Source organism: Procambarus clarkii, chromosome 10 (assembly GCF_040958095.1).
Source record: "Procambarus clarkii isolate CNS0578487 chromosome 10, FALCON_Pclarkii_2.0, whole genome shotgun sequence".
In the NCBI taxonomy this organism is placed as follows: Eukaryota; Metazoa; Arthropoda; class Malacostraca; order Decapoda; family Cambaridae; genus Procambarus; species Procambarus clarkii.
Genome location: NC_091159.1, coordinates 22039619 through 22061405, shown reverse-complemented (window position 1 = coordinate 22061405; position 21787 = coordinate 22039619). Strand labels below are relative to the sequence as shown.

The following is a 21787-nucleotide window of genomic DNA, read 5'->3' as shown; positions in this document are numbered from 1 at the left end:
TGATGACTTGATGACTCATCTTCAGACTTAAGCATGTGATATACTGACTTTTCTTGAGACTTGTATGTAAATGAATGGTTTTATTTGAAACTTGTAATATGTAATATAAAGGCTTTATTTGAAACATATATATATATATATACATATATATTCTGTAATACGTATCATTACCCCGTTTTCCACTTTCATGTAGTGAGGAGACATCAATCCATAAGAAAGAAGTCAGTACTATAGCAAAAAAATGTTATAGATATTAAATAATTACACATTAAAAATATCACACGACCAATCACAATACAGTATCTTCCTAACATATAACTTTCGCCACATCCAACTTCTTCCACCTTAGGTGCTAGGCTGTATTTTGAAGATAGTACAAATATGTGTTAATACACATTTATGTGTTAATATTATGTTGCGCTAAGCTATTTAATCTTGGTCTTTAGCTCCTTTTCATCTTTTGATCCTTCAGGAAAGGTTTATTGTATTTGAATCTTAAAAGTAATAAATAAACACACTGCAAATCTTATATTTTCACCCAAAACTCATTCACGACAAGATCACAACTCATTAAGAAAGTTTCTTCGCAAGGTACCTTTCTATCACATTGATACAATTATATGTATAGAAACATATTATGCTTGTCACTTCCATAGATGCTGTCATGCTAACCAGCCTCGTATTAAATTTAGCTTAAACTTGCTTCTATTTTTTGTGGTCTATTGAGTGTTGTTTTCCATACGGAGCCTAAACCCGAAGCTGACAAGTATGTGTTTCTACTGTCTGTCCTCCTGACTAACGACTGACCATACCCCAGGATGTAACCCCCCACAACAGTGTAATAATCTCCGTTGAGGTCTGATAAAGACCTTTCGTGCCCTCTGTAATGCTCTTTGCGCTACTGCTAACATGATGAGTATAAGGTGCACAATAAACTAGCCGCCTCCGACGGCAACAATGAAAACAACAGTCGCCTACCTCTGGCAACTTATTTGCTGCTGGGTGGACGAAGGCTTTAGACGTTCATAAAGGACGTTCGTCCTTTCCGGAAATCGAACCCGGGAGTAATAGGTTGTGAACCGATTGCGCTTTAGGTCATTTTGGCAGATATAGTCTTCCCATCATCTGCCTTTAGGGAGTTGTTGTGGTATGGGAGTAGAGCGCGCGCAAGCAATTACGGCCGAATTCGACCTTCGCGTGGGGAGGGTCAACTGGGGCACTGAACCTTAGCTGTGTGCCCCTGTGCATTCAGTAGTAAATAAGGATTTAGTTGTAAGCATATTGGCGGGTCGCGTTTCAGGGGAAACTAGTAGGTTTAAATGATATATTCAAAGAACAACTCTTAAGATTGATGACAAGAGTCAGAAGCCTTCTGCCTTGTGTAAAAACAAAAATTACTCTTTAAATAGAAGTCGCACGTTGAGTCATTTTTTATATGTTTATGTGCACTAAATGTGTAACATAGTTTATGATTTGTGCAAGTCACTTGGTCAGTCACGTTCAAACACAGTAGGCCTCGCCAGCACTGGATGGGTGACATACGGATAGCAGGCAATGGCTAAGGGCATAATTAAAATCCTCACAGGCTTCCTCTCTCTGACACTGATTTACCAGTGTACCAAATATTCAATTCAGACAACAATTGGAGCCAAGTGTATGGGGATGTTCCCTCCTGTCAGTTGGTTACGTTAGCCGCGAGAGACAGTGAACGGTGAGAGGTAAGATGGTCAGAACCAAGAGGTCAAGATAAAGAGTCCATTGTAAACAATAGGACATTCATTAACATTCACACACTAAACGAACAAACTGTCCCTGCAAAGTACATTATATACATCATCTCAAAACAAATAAACATACAATACAAACAGCCACCTTTTCTACCAATAAACATGTTCTTTAGACTAGATAAAGCTCGAAAGCATTGCAATTGCATCATTCATTGTGAATTATATATTGCTGATCGCGAGCGTGAAAGCCTACACGTTTGTGGCAGCACACACCACCAACTCTTCCTTAGACTTGGATAACTGCCAGAACAAAATGTAAATACACAATTCAAACCAAAGATGCAATTTAATTTGTTTATATTAAGCCAGATTGAAATTCGTGAGATCAGGTACACACTAAATCATTGACACACGTGAGTATTTACAGTACTTAAGACTAAGTGAAGTGGTAATACCAGTATTACTCTTGTTCTAAAGCGCTATACTCACTAATAATGATCTATTAATAGTAACAAACAAATGCTTGATTTATGTAAGTAAAACTGTAACAAAGTCTGTTTAAATATGAATATAGATTTGTTTCTATGGATAAGTTGATCAGCCATTTTCTAACTTGGGGGTTGCAGTCCGTCCTCTCAAGTATTCACAACGTCACTAAACTGATGTATTAAATTGGCCGAACCTTACTTAACAAGAGGACCCGCGAATAGAACACGGGACATCACGTCAATTTTGCCAGCCTCGGTAATTTTTAGTACATCAGTTATTGGCCTTAGGGGGGGGGGGCATTATACGTTAGAATGGGATGCACTATTCAAGAGGACGGGTTGCCATGGTTGTACCTCTCACGTCTGGAGTGTAAAAATAAACTATGAAACCGTAAATCGTAATATTATTGCTACCACTTACTGGATCTTACATAAATGGTGTAAAATTAATCTAAATTTCCTCGTACACAACTGGATATTTTGTTGTTAATTGAATGTAGACACTACCATAAAATTAAAACTTGGGTTTATAAGGTATGTACACAAAGCAGAGGCAGCAGTACACGGGTGAGTGACTGGGCAAGCGAAGTGATCAACACGTCCCGCTCTGCCTCAGCACTGGCGATCAACACATCCCGCTCTGCCTCAGCTCTGGCGATGAGCACGTCCCGCTCTGCCTCAGCTCTGGTGACGAGCACGTCCTGCGGTGCCTCAGCTCTGGTGGTCGTGGTCAGCGTCTGTCGGGAGCGCGTGCTGAGCTTCATAAAAGTCTGGTTCATCAGTATCGTCGGTCTTCATGGCTTCTGTGCCATCGAGCTTTGGATAAGAAAAAATGAAAACAAAGTTAAAATTTGTAACACACACACACACACACACACACACACACACACACACACACACACACACAGTTGATATCACGCCAAACCTGTCTCCTGAAGCCCTCGTCAAAAGAATAACATTAGCGGCCTATGCGAGGCTGGCTAACATCAGAACTGCTTTCAGAAACCTGTGTAAGGAATCCTTCAGAACCTTGTATACCACATATGTAAGGCCAGTCCTGGAGTATGCAGCCCCAGCATGGAGCCCGTATCTAGTCAAGAGTAGTAGGGTTGACACGCCACAGGGGAATTTTTTTTTCTGGGAGAAAATTCCCCTGTAGCGTGTCAGGGTTTTCAGGTGAATTTAGAAATTCCCCTGTAGCGTGTCGGGGTTTTTCAGGTGAATTTAGAAATTCCCCTGTAGCGTGTCGGGGTTTTCAGGTAAATTTTTTTTTCAGTCACAGATTTTAGAAGTAAGGATTTCTTATAAGAAAAATAATTTCCGAGACATAGAAGTTTGTTAAGGCCTTATGGGAGAAATTCAAATAACGTGTGTAGCACTTTAGGGTTTCCAGGATAACTCTACGGACATATTTTACATGTTTTCAACTTACAAAATCGTCTATGTAAGCCTTAGTTATTCATATAAATTTAGAAAATCACCTGTGTAAGTCATTGTTTTCAGGGTTTCGTACATCACACCCCCCTCCCTCCCCCCTTACCTCGCAATCTGTCGCGTCACCTTTATTTACTTTGCGCCCAGCCAGCCAGTCGGCTCTTAATCTTATCTTATCTTCATAATATCTGGACCGTCCCTCCTCTCTCTCTCTCTCCTTTCATTCAGTTCAACTATTTTCCAACATCGTATGTTTGCTCCTTTTCATTAAGCAAGTCAGTATGTTTGCTCCTTTTCATTAAGCAAGTCAGTTTTACACAAATAAATCATGTTAGTAAGCAAGTTCTAGCTCACGTTCCCCACCTTAGTCCCCTGTCGTATAAAGAATACTATCATTCCAATCCCTCTAAAATTTAAAAATAATCATATTTCAAATGTAGTTCAATACAGTAATTAGTTACCAAGCTCCAGCTCTTGTCCTCCGCCTTAGCTCTCTCTCGTATCTTCGTTAGTATCAGTCCAATTTCCCTGAAATTTCTACCCTCTGTATTTCAGACATAGTTTAGTAAATGCAAACAATTATCAAACTCTAGCTCTTGTCCCCAGCTTAGTTCATTTGTACAAAATCATTAGTAACAGTCCAAATTCCCTGAGATTTTTAGCCTCTTTATTTCAGACACCGTAAATAAGATCAAAACAGTTACCAAGCTCCAGCTCTTGTCCTCCGCCTTAGCTCTCTCTCGTATCTTCGTTAGTAACAGATCAATTCCCCTGAAATTTCTACCCTCTGTATTTCAGACACCGTAAATAAAATCAAGTCAGTTATCGAGCTCCAGCTCTCGTCCCCGCCTTAATTCTCTTTCGTATCTTTGTAAATAACCCATCAATTTCCCTGAAATTTTTACCCGCTGTATTTCAGACATAGTAAATATGAAGTAAACAATTATAAAACTCTAGCTCTTGTCCTCTGTCCAAGCTCACTTTTGTAAAATCATTACTCTCAGTCCAAATCACCCAACTACATTTTCAGACATAGTAAATAAAAACCAGTTCAATTATCAAGTTTCAACTCTTGTGCCCCAGCTTAGTTCATTTGTACAAGTTCTTTATTTTCCAACTAAATCACCCTGAGATTTAAGATCACCGTATTTCTAACGTAGTAAAATTAATCTGGGCATTAACCAAGCTCCATTTCCTCAGCCTTAGATCATCAGACATAAATATATTCGATCAAGTCCCTCTCCAGCCTATCTGTTTATCTGAGTATTTACTTTACCCTTCTCATCCCCAACGTATCAAAACTTTCAATAATCATACTGTATTTGCATATTTTCTCTATATTCAGCTGTGTTCTTCACATTTTGTCCATGTTTTCTATGTTCACTCCATGTTCTTCAAATGTTCACAGTCCCATTCAGTTCATATTTTCACAAGTATCTCCATTTTTTCTGTAATCTTTCTCTTAGTCTCATTACTTTCTCTACAAATTCTAGTCATATTTTCTATGTTTTCATGTTCATCACATGTTCTCTTTACAACTTTTATACTCAATATTCATGCTAACTTCCATATTTTGTGTTCTTTGCAATATTCATGTTCCTCTACAAGTTCATGTTCCTCACAAGATCACTTCGTTTTTCACCTTCACTTACATGTTTTCTACATTCTTTGTCATATTCTCCATGTTCTTCACAAGTCCATTGTTCATTCTTTGTATTCCCTATTCTCCTTATCATGTTTTCATGTCCACTGTATTCATCAACTTTTCTTACATATGTTCTTTGCCATGTTCCCCATATGTTCTCTGGGTTTTTCCCCTATCTAACATTCCTTAACTAAAAAAATCTTTCACCAATCAACTAAAACATAGTCACTTTCGTCATTTCTCAAGTAAACTTATTATCCAGTCAACTAAAAATAGTCAGAAATAGCCTCGTTCAACACTGTTCTTAACTAAAACAACCTTTCTCTTAGCTAAAAATTGTCAAAGGAAACTTTTTTCAGCACTTTCTTAACAGGCGCTATGTTTCATCAAGAAAAATTGTCAAAGGAAACTTTCCAAAACTGTTCATAACTAGCTTTTATCCATCGTCAATCAACTAAAAATAATAACTTTCATCATTTCTTAACTAAACTTATTCCCCAGTCATCAGAAAATAACCGTGTTCATCATGTTTCATTGTCATTTCATAACTAAAATTATCTGCCAATCATCAGAAAAAGTCATGTTCATCATGTTTTGGCTTTTGCTCAACTAAAAGTATTCATCGGTCAACTAAAAATAGTTACTTCATCATGTTTCCTTGTCATTTCTTAACTGAAATATCACTTCTCTCATCTGAAATAGTCAGGATTAATCTCATTCAACACCGTTCTTAACTAAAAGTAACCTTTTGCTTAGCTAAAAATTGTCAAAGGAATCTTTCAGCACTGTTCATAACTAACTTTATCCATCGTCAAGTAAGAAAATATAGTCAAAGATATCTATCATCGTCGTTCTTAACTGCCCTTTATACTTTGTGGAGCACTAAAAATAGTCAAATATAACTTTTTCAACACTTTCGTAACTAAAATTATATGTCGCTAAGTAAGAAAAATAGTCAAATGTAACTTTTTCAGCACTTTCGTAAAAATTATATGTCGTTAAGTAAGAAAAATAGTCAAAGGTGCTCTCCGTTACACCAAAGTTACTCTTCGAGAAATCAAAAGACACTCTTCAATACATCAAGGACTTACTCAAAGACACCAAAGTTACACTCTAAGACATCCTTCGAGATATCAAAGACATCCTTAAGACTTCAATGGGACTCTTCCATTCATCAAAAACATTCTCTAAGCCCTCAAAGTTATTCTCAGAACAATCAAAAGTTATTCCAAGACAACAAAAGTTATTCTCAGAACAATCAAAAGTTATTCCAAGACAGCAAAAGTCATTCTCAGAGCTATCAAATTATTCTCGGAGTCATCAAAAGGTATTCTCTAACTCACTTTTGGTCATTAAAGTTAATTTCTATGTTATAAAAGTTTGTCTCAGAGACATCTAAAGTTAATCTTAGAGTTATCAAATGTAATCTCTAACTCACTTTTGTTCATCAAAGTTGATCTCAGAGTTAACAAAGGTAATCTCTAACTCACTCTCGTTCATCAAAGTTGTTTCAAAGACATCAAAGTTAATCTCAGAGTTATCCAAAGATATTCTCATGTCCACAAAGTTAATCCAAGAGACGTCAAAGTTAATCTCAGACATCTTCGTTCATAAAAGTTATTCTCAGAGACATCTAAAGTTATTCTTTAAGACAACAAAGTCTTTCTCAGAGTCATCAAAGTTTTTCTCAGAGTCACCTTTGTTATTCAAAGAAGCCTTCTGAGACATCCTCGTTCAACAAAAACTGTCCTCAGAGCCATCAAAAAGTTAAATACAGTCGTCAAAGTTATTCTCTAAGTATCTTTTCGTTCATCAGAGAAGCTTTCTAAGACATCTTTGTTCATCCAAGTTGTTCTCTAAGACATCAATCTTGTTCTCTAAGACATCAAAGATGTTCTCTAAATCATAAAAGTTAATCTCTAAGTTACCTTCGTTCGTCAGAGAAACTTTCCAAAACATCTTTGTTCATCAAACTTGTTTTCAAAGTCATCAAAAGTTAATCTAAGACATCTTTTTCATCAAAGTTATTTTCAGAGACATCTAAAGTTATTATGTAAGACATAAAAGTTATTCTCAGAGTCATCAAATGTTATTCTCGAAGTCATCAAAGATATTTTCAGAGACATCTAAAGTTAATTTCTATGTTATAAAAGTTATTCTCAGAGACATCTAAAGTTAATCTTGGTCATCAAAGTTGTTCTCCAAGACATCAAAGATGTTCTCAAAATCATAAAAGTTATTCCCAGAGCTATCAAAGTTATTCTCAAAGTCATCAAAGTTATTCAAAGAGCTAACAAAAGTTATTCTCTAAGTAACCTTTCGTTCATCAGAGAAGCTTTCTAAGACATCTTCGTTCATCAATGTTGATCTCTAAGTCACCTTGGTTCATCAAAGAAACTCTCCTTCTTCCATCATGTTATTCTTTAAGACATCTTCAGTCATAAAATTTCTCTCCAAAATGTAACTAGTTCAGCTTTCATACCAAACCTGCATTTCTGTTAAAACATATTTTCTTAGTTTCTTTACCCTAAAACTGTTCTCTGAACTACACTGTTCAAACCTACGTAACCTATCCTCTCCACCCAATGTTACTTAGTTAACGTAACGTTCCTAAACCTGACTTTACCTATCTTACCTAACTTTACCTATGTTACCTTACCTTACCTACCTTTCCTAACTTAACCTGCTTAACCTATCTTACCTAACTTTACCTATGTTACCTTACCTTACCGACCTTTCCTAACTTAACCTGCTTAACCTATCTTACCTAACTTTACCTATCTTACCTATCTTACCTAACTTTACCTATGTTACCTTACCTTACCTACCTTTCCTAGCTTAACCTGCTTAACCTATCTTACCTATCTTACCTAACTTTACCTATCTTACCTAACTTAACTTTCATAACCTAACTTTACCTATCCTAACATAACTTACCTTACCTTCCCTATCTTACCTAACTTTACCTATCCTAACATAACTTACCTTACCTATCATACCTAACTTTACCTATCCTAACTTAACTTACCTAACTTATTCTGCTTAACCTAGCTTACCTACATTACCTAACTTAACCTGCTTAACCTAACTTATTTAACTTATCTTACCTATCCTATCTTGAGGTTATCTTGAGATGATTTCGGGGCTTTAGTGTCCCCGCGGTCCGGTCCTCGACCAGGCCTCCACCCCCAGGAAGCAGCCCGTGACAGCTGACTAACACCCAGGTACCTAATTTACTGCTAGGTAACAGGGGCATAGGGTGAAAGAAACTCTGCCCATTGTTTCTCGCCGGCGCCTGGGATCGAACCCAGGACCACAGGATCACAAGTCCCGCGTGCTGTCCGCTCGGCCGACCGGCTCCCTAACCTAACTTGCTTTACCTAACTTAATCTTACATTCCCAAACTGATGTATCCTAACTTATCTAGTCCAACCAGACATGCTCTAACTTACATAAGTATTCCTTCTTGTCTTTTGTGTTTCGTCAATCAGTGTCTCATATTCATTTACTCATTTCAAGGGTTAATTTCTCAAATGGACATTTTTGCATTTCAAGTGTCATTTGTTTAAGATTGGGTGTTTAACCATTTCAAAAGTTTTTTCTTATATATGGGAACTTACTCGTTTCAAGGGATAATTTCTCAAATGGACGTTTTTGCATTTCAAGTGTCATTTGTTTAAGATTGGGTGTTTAACCATTTCAAAAGTTTTTTCTTATATATGGGAACTTACTCGTTTCAAGGGATAATTTCTCAAATGGACGTTTTTGCATTTCAAGTGTTATTTGTTTAAGTTCATCAAGTTGCCCATAAGTTATATTTATTATGTTTGTTATCTTATGTTCTTATTCCCCAACCCCTTAACCTAACCTCTTGTAATCTTAGTGTATTTGGTAGGTTCTATCTTATGTTCTTATTCCCCAACCCTTTAACCTAACCTTTCAGATGTAGTTTATTGTGTTTTTGACATATTTGTTGAATATATTATCCTTTTCCTAACCTTTCAGATGTAGTTTTGTTTCTCCTTTTTTGTATATTTTTACCCAAACCATCTTTCCTTCTTTACTTTGATTCTCCTACTCCTTCTAACCCTCCTTTTCTATCTCTCTCCCTTATTCTCTCTCTTCCTCCCCCTCTCTCTCCCTCATTTGCTCAAATGCTCTCTTTTTCTCAATTCAAGTCTTATTGCTCCCATTCTCACACCCTCATTCTCATTCACTTAGTTTTTCTTTTTCTCAATTCAAGTCTTAGTGCTCCCATGCCCACACTCTCTCTCATTCTCTCTTCTTTGGTCCCATGCTCTTCCTCCCCCCTCTCTCTTACTCTTTTCTCCTCTTTTCATGCTCTCACTCACTTGCTCTCTTGTTTTTCTCAATTTCAAGTCTTAGTAGATCTGATTCTTTACTATTGTAATTTTATTATTACTATGATAAAGAATGAACTTATATGTGAAAACAAAGTAAAGAAGGAAAGAAGGTTAAGTGGGATGGTGGGTTTGTGTAAAAATATACAAAAAGGAGAAACAAAACTACATCTGAAAGGTTAGGAAAAGGATAATATATTCAACAAACTACATCTGAAAGGTTAGGAAAAGGATAATATATTCAACAAACTACATCTGAAAGGTTAGGTTAAAGGGTTGGGGAATAAGAACATAAGATAGAACCTACTAAATACACTAAGATTACAAGAGGTTAGGTTAAAGGGTTGGGGAATAAGAACATAAGATAGAACCTACTAAATACACTAAGATTACAAGAGGTTAGGTTAAGGGGTTGGGAAATAAGAACATAAGATAGAACCTACTAATACAACTTATGGGCAACTTGATGAACTTTAACAAATAACCCTTGATCTGCAAAAATGACCATTTGAGAAATTAGCCCTTGAAACGAGTAAGTTCCCATATATAACAAAAATCCTTTGAGATGGTTAAATACCCAATCTTAAACAAATAACACTTGATCTGCAAAAATGACCATTTGAGAAATTAGCCCTTGAAACGAGTAAGTTCCCATATATAACAAAAATCCTTTGAGATGGTTAAATACCCAATCTTAAACAAATAACACTTGATCTGCAAAAATGACCATTTGAGAAATTAGCCCTTGAAACGAGTAAGTTCCCATATATAACAAAAATCCGTTGAAATGGTTAAATACCCCATCTTAAACAAATAACACTTGAAATGCAAAAACGTCCATTTGAGAAATTATCCCTTGAAATGAGTAAATGCCCATATATAACAAAAATTCTTTGAAATGCTTAAATATTCAATCTCTAACAAATAGCACTTGAAATGCAAAAACGTCCATTTGAGAAATTATAATTCTTTGAAATGCTTAAATATCCAATCTCTAACAAATAGCACTTGAAATGCATAAGTGACCATTTGAGAAATTAACTAATGAAATGAGTAAATGAATATGAGACAATGATTGACGAAACACAAAGACAAGAAGGAATACTTAAGTTAGATCATGTCTGGTTGGACTAGATAAGTTAGGATACATCAGTTTGGGAAAGTAAGATTAAGTTAGGTAAGACAAGTTAGGTTAGGATAGGATAGGTAAAGTTAGGTAAGATAGGGAAGGTAAGGTAAGTTATGTTAAGCAGAATAAGTTAGGTAAGTTAAGTTAGGATAGGTAAAGTTAGGTTAAGTTAGGGAAGGTAAGGTAAGTTATGTTAGGTAAAGTTAGGTTATGAAAGGCAAGTTAAGTTAGGATAGGTAAAGTTAGGTTAAGTTAGGGAAGGTAAGGTAAGTTATGTTAGGATAGGTAAAGTTAGGTAAGATAGGGAAGGTAAGGTAAGTTATGTTAGGATAGGTAAAGTTAGGTTATGAAAGGCAAGTTAAGTTAGGATAGGTAAAGTTAGGTTAAGTTAGGGAAGGTAAGGTAAGTTATGTTAGGATAGGTAAAGTTAGGTAAGATAGGGAAGGTAAGGTAAGGTATGTTAGGATAGGTAAAGCTAGGTTTAGGAACGTTACGTTAACTAAGTAACATTGGGTGGAGAGGATAGGTTACGTAGGTTTGAACAGTGTAGTTCAGAGAACAGTTTTAGGGTAAAGCAACTAAGAAAATATGTTTTAACAGAAATGCAGGTTTGGTATGAAAAGCTGAACTAGTTACATTTTGGAGAGAAAATTTTATGACTGAAGATGTCTTAAAGAATAACATGATGGAAGAAGGAGAGTTTCTTTGATGAATGAAGGTGTCTTAGAGAACAACTTTGGAGAACGAAGATGAATTAGAGATCGCTTTGATGACTCTGAGAATAACTCTGGTCAACGAATATGGATTGGAAAGTTTCTCTAATGAACGAAGGTGAGTTAAGATTAACTTTTATGATTTAGAGAACATCTTTGGTAGCTGTGAGAAAGACTTTGTTGTCTTAGAGAATAACTTTCAGGACTTAGAGAATGTCTTTGATGAATGGAAGTGAGTTAGAGAATAACATATCATGACTGAGAATAACTTTTGATAACTCTTAGAACAACTTTGATGTCTTAGAGAATAACTTTAGATGTCTCTGAGAATGTCTTTGGATAACTCTGAGATTAACTTTGATGTCTTTGAAACAACTTTGACGTCTCTTGGAATAACTTTTGTGGACATGAGAATATCTTTGGAAAACTCTGAGATTAACTTTGATAGCTCTGGGAATAACTTTTATGATTTTGAGAACATCTTTGATGTCTTGGAGAACAACATTGATGTTTAGAGAACAACTTTGATGACCAAGATTAACTTTAGATGTCTCTGAGAATAACTTTATAACATAGAAATTAACTTTAGATGTCTCTGAAAATAACTTTGATGACCAAGATTAACTTTAGATGTCTCTGAGAATAACTTTATAACATAGAAATTAACTTTAGATGTCTCTGAAAATAACTTTGATGACTTCGAGAATAACATTTGATGACTCTGAGAACAAGTTTGATAGCTCTGAGAATAACTTTAGATGTCTCTGAAAATAACTTTGATGAAAGAAGATGTCTTAGATTAACTTTTGATGACTTTGAAAACAAGTTTGATGAACAAAGATGTTTTGAAAGTTTCTCTGACGAACGAAGGTGACTCTGAGAATAACTTTTATGTCTTAGAGAAGAACATTGATGGTTTAGAGAGAATATCTTTGATGAAAAATGATGTCTTAGATTAACTTTGATGACTCTGTGAATAAGTTTGATGACTTTGAGAACAAGTTTGATAGCTCTGAGAATGACTTTTATGCCTCTGAGAATAACTTTGATGAATAAGTTTGATGACTTTGAGAACAAGTTTGATAGCTCTGAGAATGACTTTTATGCCTCTGAGAATAACTTTGATGAATAAAGATGTTTTGGAAAGTTTCTCTGAAGAACGAAGGTGACTCTGAGAATAACTTTTGTTAGCTCTTTGAATAACTTTGATGTCTTTGAAACAACTTTGATGAACGAGAGTGAGTTAGAGATTACCTTTGTTAACTCTGAGATCAACTTTGATGAACAAAAGAGAGTTAGAGATTACATTTGATAACTCTAAGATTAACTTTAGATGTCTCTGAGACAAACTTTTATAACATAGAAATTAACTTTAATGACCAAAAGTGAGTTAGAGAATACCTTTTGATGACTCCGAGAATAATTTTGATAGCTCTGAGAATGACTTTTGTTGTCTTGGAATAACTTTTGATTGTTCTGAGAATAACTTTTGTTGTCTTGGAATAACTTTTGATTGTGCTGAGAATAACTTTGAGGGCTTAGAGAATGTCTTTGATGAATGGAAGAGTCCCATTGAAGTCTTAAGGAAGTCTTTGATGTCTCGAAGGATGTCTTAGAGTGTAACTTTGGTGTCTTTGAGTAAGTCCTTGATGTATTGAAGAGTGTCTTTGATTTCTCGAAGAGTAACTTTGGTGTAACGGAGAGCACCTTTGACTATTTTTCTTACGTAGCGACATATAATTTTAGTTACGAAAGTGTTGAAAAAGTTACATTTGACTATTTTAGTGCTCCACAAAGTATAAATGTCAGTTAAGAACGACGATGATAGATATCTTTGACTATATTTTCTTACTTGACGATGGATAAAGTTAGTTATGAACTGTGTTGAAAAGAATCCTTTGACAATTTTTAGCTAAGCGAAAGGCTGTTTTAGTTAAGAACGGTGTTGAATGAGGTTAATCCTGACTATTTTCAGATGAGAGAAGTGATATTTCAGTTAAGAAATGACAAGGAAACATGATGAAGTAACTATTTTTAGTTGACCGATGAATACTTTTAGTTGAGCAAAAGCTTAAACATGGTGAACATGACTTTTTCTGATGATTGGCAGATAATTTTAGTTAAGAAATGACAATGAAACATGATGAACACGGTTATTTTCTGATGAATGGGGAATATGTTTAGTTAAGAAATGATGAAAGTTATTATTTTTAGTTGATTGACGATGGATAAAAGCTAGTTATGAACAGTTTTGGAAAGTTTCCTTTGACAATTTTTCTTGATGAAACATAGCGCCTGTTAAGAAAGTGCTGAAAAAGTTTCCCTTGACAATTTTTAGCTAAGAGAAAGGTTGTTTTAGTTAAGAATAGTGTTGAACGAGGCTATTTCTGACTATTTTTAGTTGACTGGATAATAGGTTTAGTTGAGAAATGACGAAAGTGACTATGTTTTAGTTGATTGGCGAAAGATTTTTTTAGTTAAGGAACGTTAAATAACATGTAAGGGGAAAACCCAGAGAACATATGGGGGAACATGGCAAAGAACACATGTAAGAAAAGTTGATGAATATAGTGAACATGCTGGGAATATGAACTTACAGAGAACATGAAAACATGATAAGGAGAATAGGGATTACGAAGAATGAACAATGGACTTGTGAAGAACATGGAGAATATGACAAAGAATGTAGAAAACATGTAAGTGAAGGTGAAAAAACGAAGTGATCTTGTGAGGAACATGAACTTGTAGAGGAACATGAATATTGACAAAGAACACAAAATATGGAAGTTAGCATGAATATTGAGTATAAAAGTTGTAAAGAGAACATGTGATGAATATGAAAACATAGAAAATATGACTAGAATTTGTAGAGAACATAATGAGACTAAGAGAAAGATTACATAAAAAATGGAGATACTTGTGAAAATATGAACTGAATGGGACTGTGAACATTTGAAGAACATGGAGTGAACACGGATGAGAATACGAAGAACACAGTGAATATAGAGAAAATATGCAAATACAGTACGATTATTGAAGGTTTGGATAAGTTGGGGATGAGAAGGTAAGGGAGGGAAAGGGTAAGAGTTAAGCTGGAGACGGACTTGATCGAAAATATTTATGTCTGATGATCTAAGGCTGAGGGAATGGAGCTTGGTTAATGCCCTGATTAATTTTACTACGTTAGAAAATAAGGTGATCTTAAATCTCATGTGATATAGTTGGAAATAAAGAACTTGTACAAAATGAACTAAGCTGGGGCACAAGAGTTGAAACTTGATAACTGAACTGGTTTTTATTTACTATGTCTGAAAATGTAGTTGGGTGATTTGGACTGAGAGTAATGAATTTACAAAAGTGAGCTTGGACAGAGGACAAGAGCTAGAGTTTTATAATTGTTTACTTCATATTTACTATGTCTGAAATACAGAGGGTAAAAAATTTCGGGGAAATTGGACTGATACTAACGAAGATACGAGAGAGAGCTAAGGCGGAGGACAAGCGCTGGAGCTTGGTAACTGTTTTGATCTTATTTATGGTGCCTGAAATACAGAGGGTGAAAATTTCAGGGAAATTGGACTGATACTAACGAAGATACGAGAGAGAGCTAAGGCGGAGGACAAGCGCTGGAGCTTGGTAACTGTTTTGATCTTATTTATGGTGCCTGAAATACAGAGGGTGAAAATTTCAGGGAAATTGGACTGATACTAACGAAGATACGAGAGAGAGCTAAGGCGGAGGACAAGCGCTGGAGCTTGGTAACTGTTTTGATCTTATTTATGGTGCCTGAAATACAGAGGGTGAAAATTTCAGGGAAATTGGACTGATACTAACGAAGATACGAGAGAGAGCTAAGGCGGAGGACAAGCGCTGGAGCTTGGTAACTAAATTACTGTATTGAACTACATTTGAAATATGATTATTTTTAAATTTTAGAGGGATTGGAATGATAGTATTCATTATACGACAGGGGACTAAGGTGGGGGAACGTGAGCTAGAACATGCTTACTAACATGATTTATTTGTGTAAAACTGACTTGCTTAATGAAAAGGAGCAAACATACGATGTTGGAAAATAGTTGAACTGAATGAAAGGAGAGAGAGAGAGAGAGGAGGGACGGTCCAGATATTATGGATAAGATAAAGATAAGAGGTACCCTGTATGCGATGTCTGGCTGGCCGGCCGTAAAGTAAATAAAGGTGACGCGACAGATTGCGAGGTAAGGGGGGAGGGAGGGGGGTGTGATGTACGAAACCCTGAAAACGATGACTTACACAGGTGATTTTCTAAATTTATATGAATAACTAAGGCTTACATAGACGATTTTGTAAGTTGAAAACATGTAAAATATGTCCGTAGAGTTCTCCTGGAAGCCCTAAAGTGCTACACACGTTATTTGAATTTCTCCCATAAGGCCTTAACAAACTTCTATGTCTCGGAAATTATTTTTCTTATAAGAAATCCTTACTTCTAAAATCTGTGACTGAAAAAAAAATTTACCTGAAAACCCCGACACGCTACAGGGGAATATTGGAACCTGAAAAACCCCGACACGCTACAGGGGAATTTCTAAATTCACCTGAAAACCCTGACACGCTACAGGGGAATTTTCTCCCAGAAAAAAAAATTCCCCTGTGGCGTGTCAACCCTACTACTGTCAAGCACAAGAGGAAGCTGGAAAAAGTTCACAGGTATGCCACTAGGCTAGTCCCAGAACTAAGAGGCATGAATTATGAGGACAGACTATATATATATATATATATATATATATATATATATATATATATATATAATATATATATATATATATATATATATAATATATATATATATATATATATATATATATATATATATATATATATATATATATATATATATATATATATATATTTCCAGGAAGCTGGAAAAAGTTCACAGGTATGCCACTAGGCTAGTCCCAGAACTAAGAGGCATGAATTATGAGGACAGACTATATATATATATATATATATATATATATATATATATATATATATATATATATATATATATATATATATATATATAGAACTTTAGAACACTTTCCCACCTATTCTTTCCCAACTTTAGGAGAGTTGTGCCTTATATATATATATATATATATATATATATAACTGAAAACTCACCCCAGAAGTGACTCGAACTCATACTGCCAGAAGCATTGCAACTGATGTACAGGATCCCTTAATCAGTTGCATATATGCCTGGAGACCGTTCAGGGTTGTTCGCATTTGTGTTCCTCACGTGTGCCCCAAAGAATGAGGTGAGTTGATAAAATACCATGCCCAAGATTACCAACAGAATGCCGGCGGGGGGATGGAAAATTAGCCTCGGCTACCATCCTCTTTTGTAGTTGGAGTAGTTTCCTTAGCTTGTACTAAAGAAGCACCCTTCTTGAGCCCGGATGGGCACATGTATAAGCAAGTAGATGGGGTCGCCATGGGTTCTCCCCTAGGTGTCCTGTTTGCGAACTTCAATATGGGTACCATCGAACAGAAAGTCTTAGTCGACATGAACTTCGAAACCAGCCATATACTGCAGGTATGTTGACATTTTTACACAGGTACCTGATGTCAGACATCTGCAAGAGCTGAAAGAGGCATTTGAGCGGAATTCTGTGTTGCGCTTCACTTGCGAGATGGAGAAGGATTGGAAGCTGCCCTTTCTCGATGTAACAGTCATGGAAAGGAGCGGAGGTTTCCACACTGCAGTCTACACTAAGGAAACAAACACAGGAATGTGCCTCAATGCCAACAGTGACTGCCCAGACAGGTACAAGAAGAGTGTTGTTAATGCTTATGTCGACCGTGCTCTCAGCCACAGCTCAGGATGAAGTCGATGAAGAACTCTGTAGGGTAAGGCAGGTCCTAGTCAACAACGGCTTCTCCAATGGTTTCGTTGAAGACATCATAAGAAGGAAGGTGAAACGCCATGCAACCTCTGAAGAGACAGCTAACACAACACCTTTACCCCCTATCAGACTATTTTACAGGAACTTCTTTTCCACAGCTCATAAAACGGAGGAAAGGGTCCTGAAAGATATTGTTGATAGGAACGTTATCCCTACAGACAAAAATCAGAAGATACAACTTGACGAATTTACTATAAAACCAAAAAAACGGCCAACCTACTCATGCGAAACTCTCCAGACACAAAGCAGAACGCTTTAAAAGAGACCAATGTCGTCTATGCCTTCAAATGCCCACTTGGGGACTGTAAGCCTCACAGAACTCAGTATATAGGCAAGACAACAACATCTCTTTCCAGGCGATTAACGATGCGTAAGCAACAGGGCTCCATTAAGGAACATAAAATCTCTTCCCACAACCAGACCATCACCAGAGAAATCTTAGCAAACAACACAGAAATCATCGATAGATACAGCGATAGCAGGCGACTTGACATCTGCGAGGCACTACACATGAAGAAGTCAACACCAGCAATCAACAGCCAATTAATGCCCAACTATATTCTACCCACTTCAAGACTCCGCACCAATATAGAAGCATCAAGAAATATGGGCCAATAGGCCCTTTGCAGTTACTTCCATTCTTCCCTTTAATTTACCAATATATACCCATTGTTTCGTGTTCTGTCTTGTGTTGAAAGTTTTGTTCACCTCATCCAAAACTGTTGTAACATATCACCTCACCCAAATGCAGGTATATAAGATGAAAGCTGTTTAAAGTATAGCATAGAAGAACTCTGTTTAGTGTTTGCAGGTTATAGTTGTGTGTGTGTAAACTAAATGTGAAAATTTATTTGAAAATGTAATAAGTTATTACGAAACGCGTTCAAGTGTCGCGTCAGACTAGAAATAAAAATGAATTTTGGAGAATTGATTTTTCAATTACCATCGACAGTGAAAAGAAACATAAGAAATATTGAGAAAATTCGTGTTAGAATTATTAATCTTACTTTTTCGGTCATATTTAATAATATATGTTTACAAGAAAGACTGCTATCAAAATATACTAATATATATATATATATATATATATATATATATATATATATATATATATATATATATATATATATATATATATATATATATATAATATATATATATGTATACTCAGAACGAAATGTCCATGTAGCACGGGCTGTAGTGAGCTTGTAATTGAGTTCGGTTATTCGCGGTAACTTTGTTACTGTGATATTTGGGTCAAAGTTTTTAATGGAGGTGGGGTTTCCATTCTTTTCCCCTGTTTCTGTTTCGTTTGTTTTAGCGCACTGGTTTTAGTGTTTGTTTAATATCATTATCTTGGTGGCGGTCAATAAACAATCGATAGAAACGTAACCTCTACAACACTAACCAAAAGATACAGTTCACCAATTTGCTTGTGAAGAGCACTCTTAACACCAGGCAAATTGTCTCGAAAGAAACAAAAAGCCGTTTTTTCTTTTTCGTGCGGGCTGACAACTGAGTGGACATCGCTCCGGATTCGTAGTCCTGAGGTTCCGGGTTCGATCCCCGGTGAAGACGAAAACAAATGGGCAGAGTTTCTTTCACCCTGTTACTCCTGTTACCTAGCAGTAAATAGGATACGGGCATGAATAGCACGGTCTATTTATGCCTGTACCACCTCTTGGGGTCTTAATCTTCATCAATCAGTACATATAAAATACGATGCTAGTTCTTAGTAATTATAGAAATGCAAATCTGAACTTAATTCTATTTAGTTTTCTCTTATGAAAGTTGTCAGTTGGCATCAGTCACAGTGTGATTCTGTGTTCTCTTATGCGTCAGTTGAGGTGACTGACATTAAAGTAACTAAAGTAACTTTGGGTTAAATGTGAATATTTGCTTTGAATTGTTCAACTTTCTCTCGGATTGGAGGTTCAGTTTCTGAGTCCATTATTTGTCCCCTCCCCCCTAACCTTTTTCACTACCGCTCACGGGATGTGAATGGGGTACATAATTAACAAAATTAACTCCCAAGTGAAAAAAGGTTTAGAAATACAGAGAAGTTTCGTGCCAGAATCGTACATCTAACTCTGTACGTTCTGGCCCCACAAGTTAGTCACGTCGACTCCTCATTTAACTCAACTTTCGTAGATTCTTCGGCACAGAGTAGACGTAATTTTACAACACAACAAATCCTCATTGATTTCATAATTTCATTAAACAATGACTCCAATCTGAGGCGTCACTTCCCACTCAACTAACCAACCCAGTGTTGCAGAACTGTTCGAACACAGTTACAAAATCGTTTACTTGCTGGAAAGTTTCTAGCATAAGCTGTGTGGGCTGGTTAACTAATTCAACCCGTTCTCGCAAATTTAATAAGTCAATATTGAGTCAATAAGTCAATAAGTCACTAATTGTTCAAGATCTAGCAAACTGGATAATCCGGGTTATTCTAATGTTATTACAGATTGCATAACTTACAGAATAATGTATTTAACTTACAGCACTGAGCTCGGGTTTGGTGAAAATGAAGGGTAGAAGATAGAGCCTAATAGGGATGAGGAGTATGAGGACGAAGGGCAGAGCCAGGGCTGCTGGAGACTCTTTCACGCCCCAACACACGCCCAGCGCCGTCAACTGTATCACGGTGAAGATATGCATCTTCAGTGTGCGAACCTGCAAGGTAAACACATGATTTAATTATGCACTAGCCCTGAATTCATACGGCTATATTAAAAATTGCACTTTCAATATGAATATCATACAATTCCCGTATAAACTTTTAAATCACCAGTGAAATGAATTCCCTACCTTCTTAACGTAAGGCATATCAGGGTGATACTTGACTGGCATGAACATGAGAACCGTCCTCTCAAGGAAATGAATGCCAGCAGTGGAGGCAATACCCATGTAGAGGAAGACACCAAACAACACTGCCTTTGGCACCAGGTTCAGGGCGTCTGAGAGCAGGACAGCCAACCCTACCAAAATGGATACCACGAGACTGCTTACTCTCTGTTCTGTAATTAACAGAGTTAATTTTTAGTAATTTTGAATGGTACATAAGGAAGATGTTAATATATTTTTAATTATCCACACAAGATAAATATATACTTAAATTTTTAATATAAGAATTATATATATATATATATACCCTCGTCACAGCCCTTGTGGATTTGTTCAACATTTATATAATTGTTAATTCAATATTAACAATTATATAATGAACAAGAATATCACGACTCACTCTATTTCAACAATGCAGAAGAGGATCACATTTGAAAGGGTGATTTTAGTTTAAGCTCTTTCACACAATAGTGTGTGTGTGTGTATCCTCGGGGATGGGCAGTAAGAGACTGAGAAGAAATACCAGAAAACTAATTCACATCTGTTCCTAGAAATCAGGGTCGTGTGAATTGACAATAGAGTAGCGACAACGGCTCATGAATTAAAGAAAACGTAAGTAAACAGTTTTGGGCATGAAATTGGAGGATATTAATAGGAAATAATAGAATGTAGTTGATCAACTATTTAGAGGAAACTTAAAAAATTAAAATTGTAATTAAGTTATCAATATGCAGCATATTAACAAAAACATAAAAAAAGGAATAATAATAAAATTGATTGGTTGAATAAATTTAAAAACCCGTGGTAGAGGTTCTGTTATAGGAAGCAACGCAGCAGTTAGTGGGCAGACTAAAGAATTTGTACAAAGTTATGCAGGGAAAACTTTTTAATCTATAAGTTTGTTTTAATCCAAATGTTTGTCTTCTGTCTATCTAATGTTGGAGATCAAACGCTTGGGCAAGGCCAAATTTTCAGGGGGGGGGGGAGGAATGGTCTGGGGGTACGGGATGGATATAGGTTGGGCGTGATAGGCCTAAGTTAAATGCTTTATGAAATATTAACAATTCTAGACACCGCTCGACGATATTAATTACATTTTTCATTGTTAATTTTAAAATGTGTGTGATTCCCGTAGCGTTTGTAGCGAGGGTAATAATATATTTTCAGAGAGGCCAACACACACAGTTTCAGTACTTCCTAATAATTGGTGAGAGAAGGGGAAGCAGGCGGGAGTTGGAAGAGAGAGGAAGAGAGGGAGGACAAAAAGGGGTAAAGAGAATAAAAAGAAAATAAGAGAAAAGACAAAGGAAAAAGATTGACACGAAGAGGAACCTGAGACCCATATAGCTGTTATAATGCTTCTTAAGAATATATTTTCTGAGAGGGTGAAGCAAGGGGGGGGGCAACCAAGGGGGATGGGGGCAAGGGGGAGATGGGGGTAAAGAGTGGGAAAGAGACCCGGGTACAGCCGAGTACTTCTTTATATAAATAAATGGAAATGTCTGTT

The 21787-nt window shown here is 36.2% G+C and overlaps 1 protein-coding gene and 1 long non-coding RNA gene across 2 annotated transcripts in view; one reads left to right on the top strand and one right to left on the bottom strand.

Moving 5' to 3' along the window:
- Positions 1-21787, top strand: part of LOC123773432 (uncharacterized) — a 98087-nt gene that overhangs the window by 12614 nt on the left and 63686 nt on the right. Inside the window, exon 2 of the long non-coding RNA XR_011227972.1 lies at positions 19938-20116. This is a non-coding gene — a long non-coding RNA (uncharacterized lncRNA). The remainder of the gene's footprint in view (positions 1-19937; positions 20117-21787) is intronic.
- Positions 100-21787, bottom strand: part of LOC123746721 (anion exchange protein 2) — a 40524-nt gene continuing 18836 nt past the window's right edge. Inside the window, 3 exon segments of the mRNA XM_045728461.2 lie at positions 100-3031; positions 19936-20109; positions 20245-20453. Of these exon segments, the coding sequence (XP_045584417.1) occupies positions 2927-3031; positions 19936-20109; positions 20245-20453 (488 nt within the window). The 3' untranslated portion in view covers positions 100-2926.